The following is a 16,166-nucleotide window of genomic DNA, read 5'->3' on the forward strand; positions in this document are numbered from 1 at the left end:
TCTGCTTGGCTTGTTGGTGCTTTGCGCACGCATCATACCTCATATATACTGCCTACCTCGGTATATCACCTTTACCCTACCTTACACCCATCGTCCCTACAAGCACACGAGTGACACACACCACCACAATCGCCATCATAAACATCCCATCGTCCACCACGTCTCTGTTCCTCCTCCCACTTCGTCATCGTCATCGCCGTTTCTGAGCTTCTCCTCAGCTTCGCTTCAGCTGCCGGCCACCAACTTGAATAGAGCTGAACAGAACCCCAACGCCCCGCATTTATTTTTTCCATCTAATCTGCTCTCACCTCACTTTTTTTTTTCTTTCACTTCTTCCTTTTTGACGTTTCGATTAAAGGCTTCGTCTTCCCTCCCCTGTCGCGCGGCTCCTCTCCTTCTTCTTCTCCAAAGTCTCAATCGTGCAGTCGATTCTGATCCATTCTCGTCTTTTCTCGTTTGCGCGTTGCAGCAGCCACTTCACCGGCTTCTCCTTCATCTACCGCAGCCGCGCCTCGAGCTCCGGCAGCAGCACCAGCTCGTCCGAGTCGATCCGTCCTTGGGGCAGCAGCACCAGCGCCAGCACCAGCTCCAGCACCAGCTCCTCCAGCCGAGCATCGACGTCGCGCGACGATTCGCATCACGGCAAGCGAAGGAGGCGCAAGCACCACCACCACCACCACAGGATGCCGTTCCGACAGCGCATGGCCCGCCACTTTGGCGACTCTGTATGCCGTTTCCAGCGATTGACTTACACCCTCCTCCGTCCATTTACACGCTTCTGCCACACGCTTCTCCGCGATTCCTGCATGCTAACGTCATTGGATCGGCAGCTGGCCCCCGAAAAGGCGTACCTCAGCTACTACGATGTCTTGCTGACCGTCGAGGACATCAAGTCGCTCAAGAACGACTGGCTGACGGACAACAACATCGCCTTCTGGGAGGAGTACCTCGAGCACGAGACGCTGCCGCGCTTCCCCCAGGCCCGCATCATCCTGCTGCGCCCGAGCATGACCTTTCTGTTGATGAAGGAACCCGACATGGCTCATGTTCGCTCCGCGCTGCCCGACTTCAGCAAGGTCACCCACGTCTTCCTGCCCATCAACGACAACCGCAACGTCGCCATGGCCGAGGGCGGCAGCCACTGGTCGCTGCTGCTCGTCTCCGTCCTCGACGGCATCGCCTTTCACTACGACTCCCTCGGCGGCGCCAACTACGGCGAGGCCAACCTGGCCACCAGGAAGCTCAGCGAGATCGTCAAGCGCCCGATCCGGTTCGTCAACCTGGACGACTCGCCCCAGCAGGAGAACGGCAGCGACTGCGGCGTCTTTGTCTGTCTCTTGATGCGCCACCTGCTCGTCAAGCGTCTGCTCGTCGCCAATGCTAGGGAGAAGGTGTCCATGAGCATGGCCGGAAAGATGGTCGATAGCAACGGTGGCCGGAAGGAGATGCTCCGCATCATTGAGAACCTGCGCAAGGAGGGAGAGCGTCGCCGATCGTGAGTGTCTACTGTTGGCTTTTTGTTTCCGTCCGATATGCGATGGCTAACCGCGGCGTCAAGGAGAAGTGCGAGCCCCTTTGCCTCTACCAAGACTCCCCCGCGAATTGAATAGAAAGCTGCTCGCTACGGCTCTTGGGAAGATTTCCAGAAACTCTTGCACGAGCCTGGCCAGCAAGGCGATGGGGCGAATGAGCAGCTGCCCACGCCCGCGTCCACGCCCCCTGTTTCCAAGAAGCCGGCTGTCTCTGCCGACGATGCAAAGACGGTTCAGCCCAAGGCGGGTGATGCCAAGACGACGGATTCCAAGGCGCGCGCATCAAAGGATGTCGCTTCCATCAAGGCCGCTGCCTCCAGGGCTTTTGCCTCAACAAAGGTGGCCACCTCCAAGTCTGTTGGCTTGAAGACTGTTTCAAAGCCGATCGCTTCCAAGACAGATGCCTCCAAGACTGTAACCTCCAAGGCCGGTACCTCAAAGACAGATACTTCAAAGACCGCCGTGCCAAAGCCAATCGCGCAGCCCGAACGACGTGCATCGGCCAAGGCTCCTGGCAAGGGGCAGATCCAAAGCCCAGCCACTGCGAAGCGCCCGGCCAAGGCCACCCCATCAAAGAGCAGCTCACCCAAGGTTACCAAGACCACAAAGGCCACCGCTTTGAAGAGCGCCTCTCCCAATGGCAAGCCTCCGCAAAGCGCGCGGAGGTCCCCGACTCCCGTTGTGCGCATGGTCCGAATCGTCCCGCCGCCTCGCGATCCGAACAAGCCGACAATGCTCGAGATCAAGTTTGCCTCCAACAAGGGGCTCAAGAAGACGACGACTACGCCACAGAAGCCTGCCGCCGCGCCCATCAAGGACCGTGGTCTCCGAGCAGCCTTGGAATAGGTTTTCGGCTGGTGCCTACGCAAGGCCGTGCCCCAGAGCGAAAGCTCACCAAATCATCCAGTTTAGTTGTGTCTTTGCTTCTTCTTTCTGTTTTTTTCTTCTATCTCTACTTCTGGTTCGAGTCTTTGATGCACTATTCCTGCATGTTTGGCGTTGGATAGGTATGGTAATTGCGGAGGCGGAGAGCATACCACGGACATGAGGATGCAATGCGCTTGATGATTGTTTGGCGGAGGGGGATGGATGAGAATTGAGATACCACTTTTTCTGCCTCTGTCTTTGACTTTTTATGTACCTTTTACCTTTTCTCTTTTACTTTTGGCGATGAGATATGAGCATGACGGCTTCAGAGCAAGGGAAGCATGGCGCTACAGGACATGGCCATTGACGCGATTGTCGTGGCAGACGACGATTCTCTTCTCTTTTGTTCATTTTCACTCCCGAAGGAGCGGGCATTGCTTTAGGCATAGCATTCTGAGCATCGATTCGAGTACTGACCAATAAACTGATGATTTGATTTGATATGACCTTGTGCGCCAAACTCCTAGCCTACCATTTCTATGGTACATGTCCTGTTCAAGACTTACATCTTGAACCCGTGGGTATTCTACTTGCCTCCTTATATGACTGTTCCTTGCCGTTGTCATGGTCCACCCCCCTTTGAAGCCCAAGAACCTGCCTGCCTTGTGCGTAGATATCGCATTCAGGCCTTGTTCACAAACGCCGGGTTCTGCTCCATGGTCGCAGAGATGTATCCCCTCAACGCAGCCCATCGATTCGACACCGCTGCCGGCGCCGGCTGCTTCGTCTCCTCCTCCGTCTTCTTCTCAGCCACCGTGCTGTTGCTGAACATGGCAGCCCCCTGCGACTGCGCCGGCGCTGCGGGTTTCACAGTTGAAAGCTGCGCCATGCTAACACCAAACCTCGCCATCTCCCCTCTCAACAACCTCTCCTTCCTCTTGAGCGCGCCCCTTTTGCTCCTCAAGCTCTGGTGCTTGATCTTCCCATCGAGCACCTCCGCCGCGCCTTCGCCGTCTGCGAGCTCGGGGAGGGCATCGGCGAGACTGTCGAGCGAGTTGAGCGTAGCCGAGGATTTCGTCTTTGAGCGCCGGCGGGTTTTGGATTTGGAAATCTTGGAGGAGGAGGAGGCGACGCGGGAGATGAAGGCGGAGTGCTTGATGGTGCGCTTGTCGCGCTTGGTGGAGAGGAAGGAGTCTGTCGTGGAGGCGTTGGGGCGGAACGTCTTGGGGGGAGCGAGGGGGTGGATGGCGGATGTGATGCGGGCGTGGCGGAGGGCGGTTGCGGATGGTTTGGCGGGTGGTTTTTGGGGAGCCTTTTGCACTTGATATTAGCTGCTTGGTCCGTTTTTTATGAGCGTGAGAAATGAGGGAGGAAGAGTGTGTACCATGTTGTCAGAGGTTGGGAGGTGGGATTGTGGATGATGTGGTAGGGTGTTTTGGTGGTTTGTCACATGTGAGGATTGAAGTTAGAGTGGAAGAAAAAGTTGGTGATGGGACGGACTTTTTTGGTGGGGAAGTTTCGGTGAGGCGGGGTGCTTGACCGAGGTGTAGGTGGGGTAAGTAGCAGATTTGGTGCCGTAAGGATTAGAGCTTTGGCTTGGCTTGTAAGCCGGACTTTGGATAACAACTTAACTTTTTCACTTTCTTACATTGTTTACAAAGTTGCTGAAGGAGTGCTGCATGATTAAATGGAGAAGATTGAGCACTTGAAAAGAGAGATTGCGCAGCGGGAGGCTGAGTTGGAGGATCTACGCGCACAGCTTGCGGAAGCAGAAAAGCTGAGAGTCGTCGATAATGACAGGGATGATGAGAAGAATCTAGACGGCGATGGTGAGGAGGCGTGGAAGTGGCCTTTGGAGGAGCACGAGTATGAGAGGTACAGCCGACAGATGATTGTGCCCAATTTCGGACTCCAAGGTAAACCTATCTCCTCATTTCCATTGGCATACGTCTTACCCTTGGATTATATGGAAAAAAGCAAATGAGAGGGAATGCTAAGAATGAGGAAAATTATAGGGCAGCTGAACATCAAAAACGCAAAGGTGCTCCTCGTCGGCGCGGGCGGGCTGGGATGTCCGGCGGCGGCGTACCTTGCCGGCGCGGGCGTCGGGACGCTGGGGCTCGTGGACGGCGACGCGGTGGAGGTGTCGAATCTGCATCGGCAGGTTGCGCATTCGACGGGGAGGGTGGGCATGATGAAGGTTGATTCTGCCGTTGCCTATCTCAAGGGGTGAGCTTCTATCAACCCTTGTTCTGAGAAGACATACGGGGAGTGGTCTTCCGTACTCATGGGTAAGGTATGTATGGGCGAATGCTGACTTGGGCTTGTTAGGCTGAATCCTACCATCACGTATCATGCCCACGCTACACATCTCACGCCGCAAAACGCAGAGGAAATCGTCTCCGGGTACGACCTCGTCCTGGACTGCACCGACCATCCTACCTCGCGCTACCTCGTCTCTGACATCTGCGTCCTGCTCTCCAAGCCGCTCATCTCGGCCTCTGCGTTCCAGACGTCGGGGCAGCTCATCGTGCTCAACAACCCGCCCGGGAGAGGGCCCTGCTACCGCTGCGTCTTTCCGAAGCCGCCCCCTCCGGAGAGCGTGGTGGGCTGTGGCGAGGGGGGCATTGTAGGGCCTGTGGTGGGCGTCATGGGCGTTTTGCAGGCGCTGGAGGCGATTAAGCTTCTTGTGCGGGGGGATCATCACTTGAAGAAGCGTGTGGACGAGGAAGTCTCGGAGGGAGTAGAGGGTAGTGGGAAGCAGCAGCAGCAGCAGCAGCAGGAGGTTGGAATGCTGCTGTTCAGCGCAATGGGGGATGTGCCCTTTCGGACGGTCAGGATGAGGGGGAAGAGGAAGGGCTGTTTTGCGTGCGCGGGGGATGCTTCCGCCTTGACGCTCACAGAGCTCAAGACGTCGTTGGATTACGTCCAGTTCTGCGGCGTCAACGAGCCGGTCAAGCTGCTGCGGCCGGAGGAGCGCATCTCGGTGGCGGAGTACGAGCGGATAGCACGGGAGAAGCGGGCGCATGTGCTGCTCGACGTGCGAGAGAAGGAGCATTTTGAGCTCTGCAGCATCCCGGGGTCGGTGAATGTGCCGATTAGTCGGTTTACGGCTCGTCGAGAGGGGGCGGCGCAGGAGCTGGATGACTTGATACCGGGGGGCGTGCCTCCTGATGCGCCGATATACGTTGTTTGCCGGGTGGGCAACGATTCGCAGGTTGCGGCGAGGAAGTTGAAGGATTGGGGGGTTGGTCGGAACGGGGAGCGGTTCATCGGGGATGTGCTTGGGGGCTTGAGGGCGTGGAAGGATGGGGTTGATCCGAGTCTGCCTTTTATATAGCACGGGATATATATCGAGGGCGAGAGTCATTGCGAACAAGAGAGCTTTCTCATTATAAATAATACAATACATACTACACAACCGCCATTCCAAGACACTACGTCTGGGGAAATGAGGTACCGTTTTGTTTTTTGCCGCCTTTGCCATCCCGAGCAGCGCCAACGCAGCATGCTTTCACGAAAGAAAGAAGGGGGAAGACAGAGAGAGGTTTTCTTCTTACAAAATACAGTTGCTGGCCCACCGGCGTTTCCCACTGCTTCAATGCCCTTCTCGGCTTTCAGACAAAGGACGCAGACTTCTTCTTGTTGAACGCCCGCTGGTCCTTGAGCCACCTCCGGTATCCGGCCACGCTCTGGATCTTTTCGCCGTAGAAATCGGGCACTGCGAGAATTGAAACGTTAGATCAGACCGTCTGTCATTATACACAGCAGAGAGAGACAGAAGTCTACATACCTGGGTTGCCCGCGCTCGAGTTGGTAGGATCAGCGCGGTGCCTCTTGACGCGCGCAAAGAACTCGGCCTCCTTCTGCAGCATCTGCGCCTTGAAGCGCCGGTTGACGAGGTAAAAGACCTGGTTGCCGATCGTGGGCCCGATGAGCCAGCCCAGCCCCGCGCAGGCCATGGTCATGATGCCGAGGGTGAAGAAGGGGTCGAGCGGGACCTGGGCGATGAGCGGCTCGGCGAAGCCCTCGGCCAGGACGACGGTGCCGGCGGCGCCGCCCGCGAGGCCGGTGATGACGGAGAAGAGGAGCTGGATGCGCCGGCGGCGGAGGCGCAGCTTGAAGAAGGAGTTCCAGTCGAGGTTCGCCGGGGCGGCGGGGTCGCTGGTGGTTCTGGCGCTGGCGCTGCTGGTGTAGGGGCGGGCGCGGAGGGATGACGACGAGGAGGAGGAGGAGGAGATGGTGGGGGAGCGGGAGGACGAGGCTCGGGTTGCGACGAGGCTGGCGATGGACGGCCGCGGGCTGGAGGCGGCGATTGCGCTTGGTCTAGAGCTCGAGAGGCTGTGGTTTGCCCGCGCAAGGGGTCGGGACAGCGCGAGGGCGGGCGCGGAGATGTTGGACGGCGGGAACGAGGCTCGGGGACAGCATCGCGCGAGGGCTGGCGATGCGGGGATGCGCAGGCACAGCGTTTTGAGCGACATGTTGGATGCTGCGAGATGCGGCGCCAATTCGAAGAGATGTCTGAGGGCTTGAGAGTGTTGTTGTCGAGGAGAGAGAGGCGAGCGTTTGCGAGGACAATTGCTGTGAGCCTCTGGTGGATTGGTGGTCTGTTGTCGAGGAAGGGCTTTCTTTGAAGTTTTTTTGCAGGGCTGAGATATGCAGACGGTTGCAGATGCTTGTGAGGCGCTTTAGCAGAGCTGCGGCAAGGCAAGGCAAGGCAAGGCAAGGGTTCCCCACCTGATCGCTGAGCTACAGCGGGCGAGTGGAAGAGGGAAGAACCTTGGAGCCTCGGATAGTGATGCAGATGGACGAGGCTCACGCTGGTGCAAGACTTGTGTGCTTATCTGAACAATTGAATATATCGCGGCTTCTGGTGTCTGGTTCATTCGTCAACAGGGCCTTATTCCCTCTCTACAAGGCATCGTGAAGAGCTAGCAATGTGAAGCAACAGAAGTTCAGCCTTGAGCATCTACAACTACAGCATCCCAAACCAGCCGCTTAGTCATCCGCTCGTCCACCTCTCTCTTCGCGTCTGATACCACGATCCCCCGGCCCGTCGCCTCTCCTCCAGCACCCACGCGACAACCGCCCCCATCCACGCCATTGCGGCCCCTCGCACAAACCATGAACACGCCCGCCGGCTGCTCGCTAGCCCGACTCCCCCGCTGCATCCTGTCATGATGCTCTTCGACCCCGAGTTCTGGGACCGCCGCCTGGCCGGCCGAGGCATGGTTCCTCTGTCTCGGCCAGGCGATCCCAAGCGCAAACCAGCTCCCTCCGGTTCCTCGACAAGATCGCGAATCGTCATCCCTCTCACGTCCAAGCCCGCCGACTACGTCCCCGGCAGCGGCCCGCCCCTGCAGCCCATCTCCCTCCTTCCTCCCGGCGACTCCACGGCGTACATCATCGAGCGCGTCCTGCTTCCGTCTCCGGGCCTTGCGCCAAACGGCCGCCCTCTGCCCAAGAGGATGGCCTACTTGATTGGATGGCGCGATCTTCCAGCCGCGAGCAAGGTCGTCCCGGCCATGCAGGTGCTGGACTACGTCTCCCCCCGCACCCTCGAAGACTTTGAAGCGCGGCTGGAGCAGGAATTGGACGACGAAAAGGGCAGGCTGGAAGCGGAGCTCAAGTCGGATCTGGTGGCGCCACAGGCAAAGAAGAAGAAGAGGGGACGGCCGCCGGCGCACAGTCAGATAGAGACTGCTGTTGTCGCCGAGCCAGAGACAGTCGCCCAGGCAAAGTCACGGCACAAAGCGGGAGTCATGAGCCTCACGACGCCCAAGAAGGCCAGGCTGGAGGAGTTTGAGTGGCTGTCGGACGAGGAGGGAAGCCCGTCACGGCAGATTGCGCAGGAGCAGTTCCAGAGCGTGCATGGCTTCTTGCCTACTGAGGATGACATGTCTGAAGACTCAGAGAGTCCGCCGCCAAGCGGACCATCGGCTCCTATGCAAAATGGTTCGCAAGCAGATTCTATACCGGCGAGGCTCGGACAGCCGTCCGCGGCGCCCATACAACCATCCACCTTGACCAGGTCCGAATCATCAGCAGATTCAAGTAGCGGGAGCCAGACGCCAGCCAACAGATCACCGATGCCGACATCATCCATCCAGCGAAACGACCAAGGCCAGCAGGTGCTGTCATTGCCACCCGCGACACAGACTGAGACGGTACACCCCCAGAATTTGCCAGTTAGCGAAGCGGGCAGCATTGTGGAAAGTACCCTGACAAAGGCCAAGCCAAAGAACTCAAAAAAGAGACCCAGGCCTGAAGAGGACAGCCCACCTGCGCAGGCCGAAGGGGAAACAGACTGGGTGGTGGAGAGGATAGAGGATGTCGAGTACTACGAGGTGGAAGGCCGTGGCGTAGTGCGCTACTTCAAGGTCAGTTGGGAAGGCGACTGGCCGCCTGACCAAAAGAAGACGTGGGAGCCCGAGGAAAACATCCCGCCGAACCTAGTGCGGAACTTTTTCAAGACATCTAGGAATAAACGGAAAAGCCTGGCCAAGTCAGGCCCAGGCAGCAAACAGAGCAGCGTCAAACAGACGGACGTCAAGAACGGCGTTTCCAAGAAGAGCTCTCACAAGCAAGGCCCCGTCATGAAGCAATCGAGATTGTCCTGGCCCGGCGTCCGCAGAAAATACAGCAGCGTTAGTGAGGCGTTTGCGGGGGATCAAGACAATCTCGAGATGGTGGACGAAGCATATGACGGCAAGGAGGACGAGCTCAACGGTGACGGGCAGGACGAGTTCTTCGTCGTCACAGAAGGGGGCGAGGGCGAGATGCCGAGCCAGAGCCTGTGGCCGACGACTGCCGGCGCTCTCTCGACTGCATTTGGCGTATATCGGGGGTTTCCTTGACGATCAATTGGCGAATTTATCATGCTGTGGAATTGGGATTAGCGAAGTTTTTTGGCGCAGGGATATCTGATTCGCTTTTGGTGTTTTTGCGGTGTAATGTTATGCGCTTGGGTTTAGGAATGGAAGCTCGTAGCCTCGTCTACTTTCTTTTCCGTTTCATTCGAAGATCCATTGATGTTGGGATCACGGGGATGTTGTGATGTACCGTTTGGCGTGGCGTGAACCACGTAGGAGATGAAATCCTTCATGCTGTGCCTTGCAGCAGAATCTATGGCCTCTACTCCCCCTCCTCCCGTTACCATGCTGTGATGCTAGACATGACCTGCATCTCGTGATTTATACCACCTTTCTTTTACATATATATGATACCCACTTCATGGCGCTGATAGATATCATGATGCCGACATCACCTGTAGCTCCCAATATGAATCGGAGTATGTTCACCATCAAACACTTGGTTCACACCATTTCATACAACCTGCGTAGTTGTCAAACAGCAAAGTATCTTTTCTTTTTCACCTGAATTCCCTAAAACTAATATGATCCATCGACCTGTAGTCACCTTGATGTCCGATATACGGCTGGCTACCGTAATAACACGTAACACACTGCGAATCGCGGCTGCTCTTTACGAAGACTCGTGAGGCTATGCCATGCAACGACGCGTGTGCTCTGGTCCCAGTTACAGCACAGAGCTGCGGATGCATAGAGAATCAAGCCGCCCAAAGACATCATACCCTTTGAAGTCCCCTGCCAGGAAAAAACCTTCTGGCTCCAATCCCTTTTTGAAATCCTCCTAAGCAAATGTGACCTTTTTCCCCCCTAAACTCCATCCTATCGAAACCGTTGTAAGCTCATTTTCCACACCCCGTATCAATGACCGAAACCTTTGAAGTATTGAGAAACTCCCTGACGACGGGGGCCGCAGGCGTCTTCTTCATGTCGCGACATCCCATCTCACACCCCTTGGGGCACTTGGGCACCGCCTCCACCCCGAGACCCTGCTCCGCGGCGACCTCCCGCCGATGCTGGGCCACCATGCCGTACTGCTCGTACTTGCGCCGGTTGATCTCGCCCTTGCACTTGTAGTGCTCGTCCCAGTAGTCTGCCCACTGCGGGTCGTGCAGGGTGTTTGCCAGGAGGAGCTTGGTCTCGTCCTCGTCGGAGATGCTCCAGCCGTGCTTGCGGCGCTTGAGGGTGACGGAGCTGCCGACGATGCGGTATTCCGTGTCCTTGTGCTTTTCGAGGTCGTCGAGGTAGCCGTCGACTTGGGTCTCGTCGATGTCGCGCTGGAGAGCGATGCGAGTTCGGAGGGGGAGGCGTGTTGGACCTGTTGGAGCGGTGCGGAGATGGGGCGGGACGTAGTCGTTGTAGGGATGGCAGTTGTATTTGGCATCCAGGTCGTCATCGGGCAGATGCTTCACCGGATTTTCACGAGGGCGAGGAGGATTGTATTTGGATTCGTATACGTCGGTCGAATCATTTTGGAAGATTCGAAACTGGCCGCTTGCCTCGTCGTATTGGTAAAAGTCGGAGAATCCTCCACACCAGATGGATCGATCTGCCTTGTGTGCTTCAAAGAGGGTCGTGAACTCGACAGTCAACGAGTCATTGATTGGATCGTAGTCAGCGCGGACAATGCTTGTCAAGCCAATGGCGCTGATAAAGTACCAGATGCACTCCTTCGGAAATCCCTTGAGCATCATGGCACGAGTGCATTTGGCACCAATGAATGCCATGTTGATCTTGCTGATATGGTAGGAGGGAGTTGGGATGAGCCATGCCTCTGCACGATACTGGCGACCGTACTTGGTCTCGTAGATGAGGGGAGATGAAGCTGCGGCGATGGTGAAGTCGGCAGCCGATTTGGGCTTGATGAATTCCAGCATGGCAGTTTGAGTCTGGTTCTTGAAGATGGAGGCAGTGTTGAGCATCTGGATGCTGATGAGGCCATCTTGGGATCGAATGCCTCTGGAGATGTGAGCCAGCGTTATGTCAGAGGGGAGGTTCTTGAGGATGACGCGGCGGCTGGGCAGTCCGACGACCCAGAGCTTTGGACACATGTATCTTGCAATGCTTGTAATCGAAGGATGAAATCTCAGGCTCAGAACAGCGCTTCCTGGTGCGGAGTCGACAAAGGGATCGGCTGCTCCAGGCGAAGCAATGTTCCAGGCCGGAGCAGCTTGGTTGCCCGGAGAATCAACGTCAGCATTGCCAGTGATTGCCGCAGCAGGAGAGACATCATCAAGCAAGAGATCCACCTCGTCGTCGTAGTCTTTTGTTTGTTGCAACTTTGTGGCTCGGCCTGGCACGCCTGGTGCGGCAACCCGCACTGTTGGCTTGCTAGGAGCCTGTTACAGATCACAGTCAGTATGTCAACTAGTCCTGGGTTGGGGAGCTTATCTTACATCCACAGCCTTGGAAGAAGTCGAGAGACCGCTTGCTTCCTCCATCATCGCAATATTTGACTTGACGATGTGGCGAACGCCAACGAGCGACTTGCTTACGGCTCGAATGACAAGGAGGAGGGAGTCGTGCGATCCATCTTGGTGTGAGCTCTCGATGGCCTCTACAAGTTCATCCTATTGAAATAATTTGAAATCAGTCTGAGTATCACCAGTATGTGAAGTGAGGAATGGGAATGCCCACTTACTGCTTCAAACACGATATACTGGAGCTGATGGAGCCCCTGCCACAAAGCATCTTGAATCTCATGCACTTTCTCGAGATGTTTAGCTCGCTTGTTTTGGGTTCCCTGAACTTCAGTCGCTTCGCACTTGGTCTGGTCGACGTTGTTGGAGATGTTTGCTTCAGCTGCCGGGCCTTCCCCAGAGGCAGCAATCAACGTCGAACCGGAGGAAACATCCACCAGACCAGGGCCGATGGGTGTTGAAGGCTCATCGTCCAGCTGAATCAAAACAGCCTTGCTTCCTTGCTGGTCGTGGCGGACAAGGGCAGAGCCGGTGGTGGGCGATGCGGCCTTGGACGCAGGAGGCGTCAGGTCGATGAGCCGGTCTGCGGCTCGAGGATCCATTTGCGCCAAGATGCGAGCAAAGTCATGCGTTTTTCGAGCTTTGAGTGGAGGAGGAATGAAATGTGAAAGAGGTGGAAGAAGAGTGAAGCGGCGAGATGAGAGAAGAGGTTGAGGTTGAAGGAGTGCAGATGCCGTGCGCGGTGAGCTGCACTTTGTAGAGTTGGAGTAGATTTTTGTGCGGCGGTTGCCTCCTTGACATTGGTAGGATGGGTTTGCTGGATGTGTGCCTGATCTTCACGGCTTTGCTATCCGGGTGCCTTGTGATAGTTGAGACCGAAATGGCAGTGAATCATAGTAGAAGTCATGTCGGGCAGATGGTCTCTGTGCCGATGAAACGCGGAGAAGTGGCAGGAACGGTAGTTTGTGTGATTCACAGGCGGGCTTCCAGTTAGATCCAAATATCAATGCTGTGTGGACATACAAACATGGGAGTTTGTCGTGATGGTGTTTAAGGGGAGTGATGGAATATGGGATGGGTTGAGGGTAAGATGTTGCCAAGACAGCTCATAACGTTGTTTAGTAGATGAATATACATGCTGCAACCCGTATTTCTTGCCTAGGAGTAGTGATTGACGGGGTGGGGACCTGTTCGTATGATCAAGTGATTATCACTGATGGAATCATGTCGACAAAGAGCATTTTCATATCAGAAATGTCATTGAATATCAAAACAGGAGGAAAAGCGATCAGGCGCAGAGGCAATGAGGGTAATAGTTGTAGCTCAGTCGGCGAGTCAGTGGTCAAGCCCGTGATGGCACATCTCCGTGGGCTTATTGATGGAAATTATGCTCCATATATAAGAAGAACTCGGCGAAGCCTAGAGAAAAGTTCATAATCAATAGTAGTAGATGAAGGATTTGTAGTTATAAAAGCCACAGCGCATGTGCTCCTCAAACGCTTCTCGGCAGCCTCAACGGCTTTTGTTCTGGAACATGGCGTTTCCCCTTTCAGAAGGTTTCTGCGAGTACTAGCCCGTCAGCGAGCTAAAGAAAAGAAAAAGGCTACTGCTCCTACAGGGCTGGGGTCAGGAGAATCGGGTATCGATTTTATCTCGGCCATGTGGGACTTTGGCACGTCATAACCGCTGGGGTATGGAAAAGGGGATTGGAAGAAGCGAGACAAGGGAGAGAGGAGAAGAGCACACAAGAAGAGCGAGAGTCCCGGGAAAGGCTGGGGCCGGAGATGCCAGCTCGGAGAATAAAAGCCCTCTAGTCTTTCGTCAAAGCTTCTCGTCTGTAGTGCTACTAGTAGAACGACGAGATTCGCGATCCCGCATTGAGTTACCGGTTCCCTTGAAGATTTCGCCTTTTCCGATCTGCTGTGTTGGTTGGTTGGAAGTTGCTGGAGCAGGGGTTCGCTGGAGCGGGAGTAGCCCGGAGAGACGCATGCCGAGCCAAAGCCGAAGGTGATTGAGTACCGGACAAGTACCGCGACTTTGTCTGGGGGGGATGCTGTGATCCCTGGAAAATGTGAATTGGACGCGTGAGAGTAGGCTAGCTGCTGGTTGTCTTTGTGAGATGAGAGCGGATGAGACAGGACTCTATTGAATCTTGTCACACGGCGAGAGTGGAAGCAGAAGTGACAATGCAGCTCCGGGAACACCAAGAATTCCAGCAAGCAGAAGTATCCCAATCAAGAGATTCAGGCAATTTGAGTGGGGAAAAAAAATTGCAAGGTTGGGTTTCATCGCTTCGACACAGCAAACAACCCATCACCAACAGCCATGGCTGAATCTGGAGCCAAAGTCGACGGTACCGACAGGTACTTTCCCCGTCTCCGCTAGCCCGTTAGCTCGTCCGTCTCCCGCAAACAGGGCGTCCTGAGTAGTTGCTTTTCTTACGTACAAGGTTCGCCTCTGAGTGGCTGCTTCTCTGAGGACGACGACGAAGCCATCGTTTCTTGCTTCTTTTACCTCTGCAAAAGCTGTCTTTTCTCTTCTCTCCCTGTACTCGCTGCGTACTCGATACCTTTCGCTGGTCTTGTGTACCCGCGCAACCCCAGTACTGGCCATCCCGGGGGTACACGACGTGTACTTGCCTCCTCTACGCCGTTTCGCTTCTCCTCATCTTCTCGCCATTCTCCGCGGCACAGCATCTCTCTTTTTCAGTTTTTCTTTCTCATGTTCACCTCGCGGTCCTAGTTCGCGAAGCAGGCATCTGTATATTATGCGGTCAATGCCCTCATAGCCTTGGCGAGTCTTGATGACAGAGGAGTCCCATCTCTCTTTTGCCTGTCTCATCGAATCCCTTCGCTTCAGCGGCACCGTCTCGCCACGAGCCCTCGCTTATTGTGAACACCAAAACCGCGACAAGCTCATTGTCTTTATCCGTCTCTCTTAGACATCAGATACCCTCTCTCAGCTCATACCGGCATCAGCTGTGACGCATAGAAACAGCCGCCGCCATGCCGCGCCATCATTCCTGGAACTTCAACATTGACCGGTTCCTCAACCCCTTCATTCCTCCTCCGCCATGGAATCACATCCCGTATCCCGTCGCCTACTGGTTCGGGTACCGCAAGACCAAGCCTCAGGGCACGGGCAACCTGATGCAGATCTTTTGGGCCTTTATCGGCGTCTTTGCTGCTATTCTCATGATTGAAGCCGTTGGGAAACATGTTGCCTCCTTTCCCCCTCACCACGTGCCTCTGATTGTGGGCAGTTTTGTAAGTCAACCCCTGATGTGATCATCATATGAGAATATATACACATAATTATGGTCTTGACAACTAACGGGGGGTAATGTCTAGGGCGCTGCTGCTGTCCTCGAATTCTACGCCATTGAATCTCCCCTTGCCCAGCCGCGAAACGCCATTGGTGGACAACTCATGTCCTCCATCGTCGGCTGCGCCGTGGGCAAGCTCTTTCTTCTCAGCGACAACTTCGAAGACATCAAGTGGCTGGGCGGTGCCCTGGCCTGCGCTTCTGCCACCGCGGTCATGGCACTGACCAAGACGGTTCACCCGCCTGCCGGTGCGACGGCTTTGTTGGCCGTGGTCGATCCCACTCTCATCCAAGTCGGCTGGTTCCTGATTCCCGTCATGCTGCTGGGATGCTCCCTGATGCTCGGCGCGGCGCTTGTCATTAACAACATCGAGCGCCAGTTCCCCGTCTACTGGTGGGCTGCGGAAGACTTGAGACAGCCCAATTCCATGTTCCGCCGCCGAAAGTCCAAGAAGAAGGCTCCTGAAGCCGAAGCTGAAGCCGAAACCAAGCCCGCAGATGCGAGCAGCGAAGACAGATACGTGTCGGACGTGGAAGCCAACGCCGCCGTCGAGAATGAGGAGGAGAAGGAAGACCGGGTCTATGCTGCCGACATCATCATCAAGCCGGGACACGTCATTGTGCCCGAGCACGTCTATCTGACCCAGGAAGAGCAGCAGTATCTGGAGATGATATCCATGCGTCTCTGAGCACATTCCCAGCATCAGCATACAGCGTGCAGATGTCCTCATACTACAAAGCACATATATACCACGTCAGCATCATCGGCGTCATATTGCGGAGGAGAGTTTTGGTGGTTTATGACAGTTTCTTATGATTTACGCGCGCGTTTCTTTCAGTTAGCCAGCGGATGCATCCATCACCACGCATGGCATTTTGTCTATTACGTTACACTAATTAATGATGTCCGCCTCATGAGATACCATATACAGTCCTCTTCTTCTTCTTCATCAAAACGAATACAAACAGGAAATTTCAACGTCTTGCCTTTGCCATTCTTCTTTCCATGCCATGTCGCCTCTTTTGCGCCAAGATCGATCTCAAGACTTGCGCCAATCTTGCACGCTAGAATCGGCGCGAGCCCTACAGTGCCCTCTGCCTCGCAATTTCAATCCCCAAACCACCTCCCACTCAGCAGACGCATGGGACGCCAC

General features: G+C 55.5%; 7 protein-coding genes across 7 annotated transcripts; 4 read left to right on the forward strand and 3 right to left on the reverse strand.

Moving 5' to 3' along the window:
• Positions 1 to 683: 683 nt before the first annotated feature.
• On the forward strand, positions 684 to 1,499 carry BBK36DRAFT_1117048 (cysteine proteinase; the record flags this gene model as incomplete). Its single annotated transcript, XM_024890309.1, has 2 exons — positions 684 to 725; positions 831 to 1,499. 2 exons carry the CDS (start codon positions 684 to 686, stop codon positions 1,497 to 1,499), a joined length of 711 nt encoding a protein of 236 aa, XP_024750151.1.
• A 1,562-nt stretch (positions 1,500 to 3,061) lies between these two features.
• BBK36DRAFT_1198579 (hypothetical protein) lies at positions 3,062 to 3,786 on the reverse strand (the record flags this gene model as incomplete). Its single annotated transcript, XM_024897043.1, has 2 exons — positions 3,062 to 3,711; positions 3,784 to 3,786. 2 exons carry the CDS (start codon positions 3,784 to 3,786, stop codon positions 3,082 to 3,084), a joined length of 633 nt encoding a protein of 210 aa, XP_024750152.1. The 3' UTR covers positions 3,062 to 3,081.
• Positions 3,787 to 4,086: 300 nt separating this feature from the next.
• BBK36DRAFT_1198585 (hypothetical protein) lies at positions 4,087 to 5,741 on the forward strand (the record flags this gene model as incomplete). The annotated part of the gene is made up of 4 exons (XM_024897044.1): positions 4,087 to 4,315; positions 4,415 to 4,628; positions 4,731 to 5,130; positions 5,170 to 5,741. The coding sequence occupies 4 exons, from the start codon at positions 4,087 to 4,089 to the stop codon at positions 5,737 to 5,739; spliced, it is 1,413 nt and encodes a 470-aa protein (XP_024750153.1).
• A 275-nt stretch (positions 5,742 to 6,016) lies between these two features.
• BBK36DRAFT_1106090 (mitochondrial import protein Pam17) lies at positions 6,017 to 6,541 on the reverse strand (the record flags this gene model as incomplete). Its single annotated transcript, XM_024889209.1, has 2 exons — positions 6,017 to 6,120; positions 6,193 to 6,541. Coding segments are annotated over 2 exons (453 nt in total), but the record flags the coding sequence as incomplete, so codon positions are not given.
• A 1,086-nt stretch (positions 6,542 to 7,627) lies between these two features.
• On the forward strand, positions 7,628 to 9,256 carry BBK36DRAFT_1116933 (hypothetical protein; the record flags this gene model as incomplete). The annotated part of the gene is made up of 1 exon (XM_024890290.1): positions 7,628 to 9,256. One exon carries the CDS (start codon positions 7,628 to 7,630, stop codon positions 9,254 to 9,256), a length of 1,629 nt encoding a protein of 542 aa, XP_024750155.1.
• Positions 9,257 to 10,110: 854 nt separating this feature from the next.
• BBK36DRAFT_1198605 (hypothetical protein) lies at positions 10,111 to 12,297 on the reverse strand (the record flags this gene model as incomplete). Its single annotated transcript, XM_024897045.1, has 3 exons — positions 11,910 to 12,297; positions 11,671 to 11,838; positions 10,111 to 11,607 (listed from the first exon to the last, which is right to left on the reverse strand). The coding sequence occupies exons 1-3, from the start codon at positions 12,288 to 12,290 to the stop codon at positions 10,111 to 10,113; spliced, it is 2,046 nt and encodes a 681-aa protein (XP_024750156.1). The 5' UTR covers positions 12,291 to 12,297.
• A 2,396-nt stretch (positions 12,298 to 14,693) lies between these two features.
• On the forward strand, positions 14,694 to 15,701 carry BBK36DRAFT_1198608 (hypothetical protein; the record flags this gene model as incomplete). The annotated part of the gene is made up of 3 exons (XM_024897046.1): positions 14,694 to 14,954; positions 15,039 to 15,457; positions 15,530 to 15,701. The coding sequence occupies 3 exons, from the start codon at positions 14,694 to 14,696 to the stop codon at positions 15,699 to 15,701; spliced, it is 852 nt and encodes a 283-aa protein (XP_024750157.1).
• Positions 15,702 to 16,166: the final 465 nt, after the last annotated feature.

Source organism: Trichoderma citrinoviride (genome assembly GCF_003025115.1).
Source record: "Trichoderma citrinoviride strain TUCIM 6016 unplaced genomic scaffold BBK36scaffold_6, whole genome shotgun sequence".
NCBI classification, from domain to species: domain Eukaryota; kingdom Fungi; phylum Ascomycota; class Sordariomycetes; order Hypocreales; family Hypocreaceae; genus Trichoderma; species Trichoderma citrinoviride.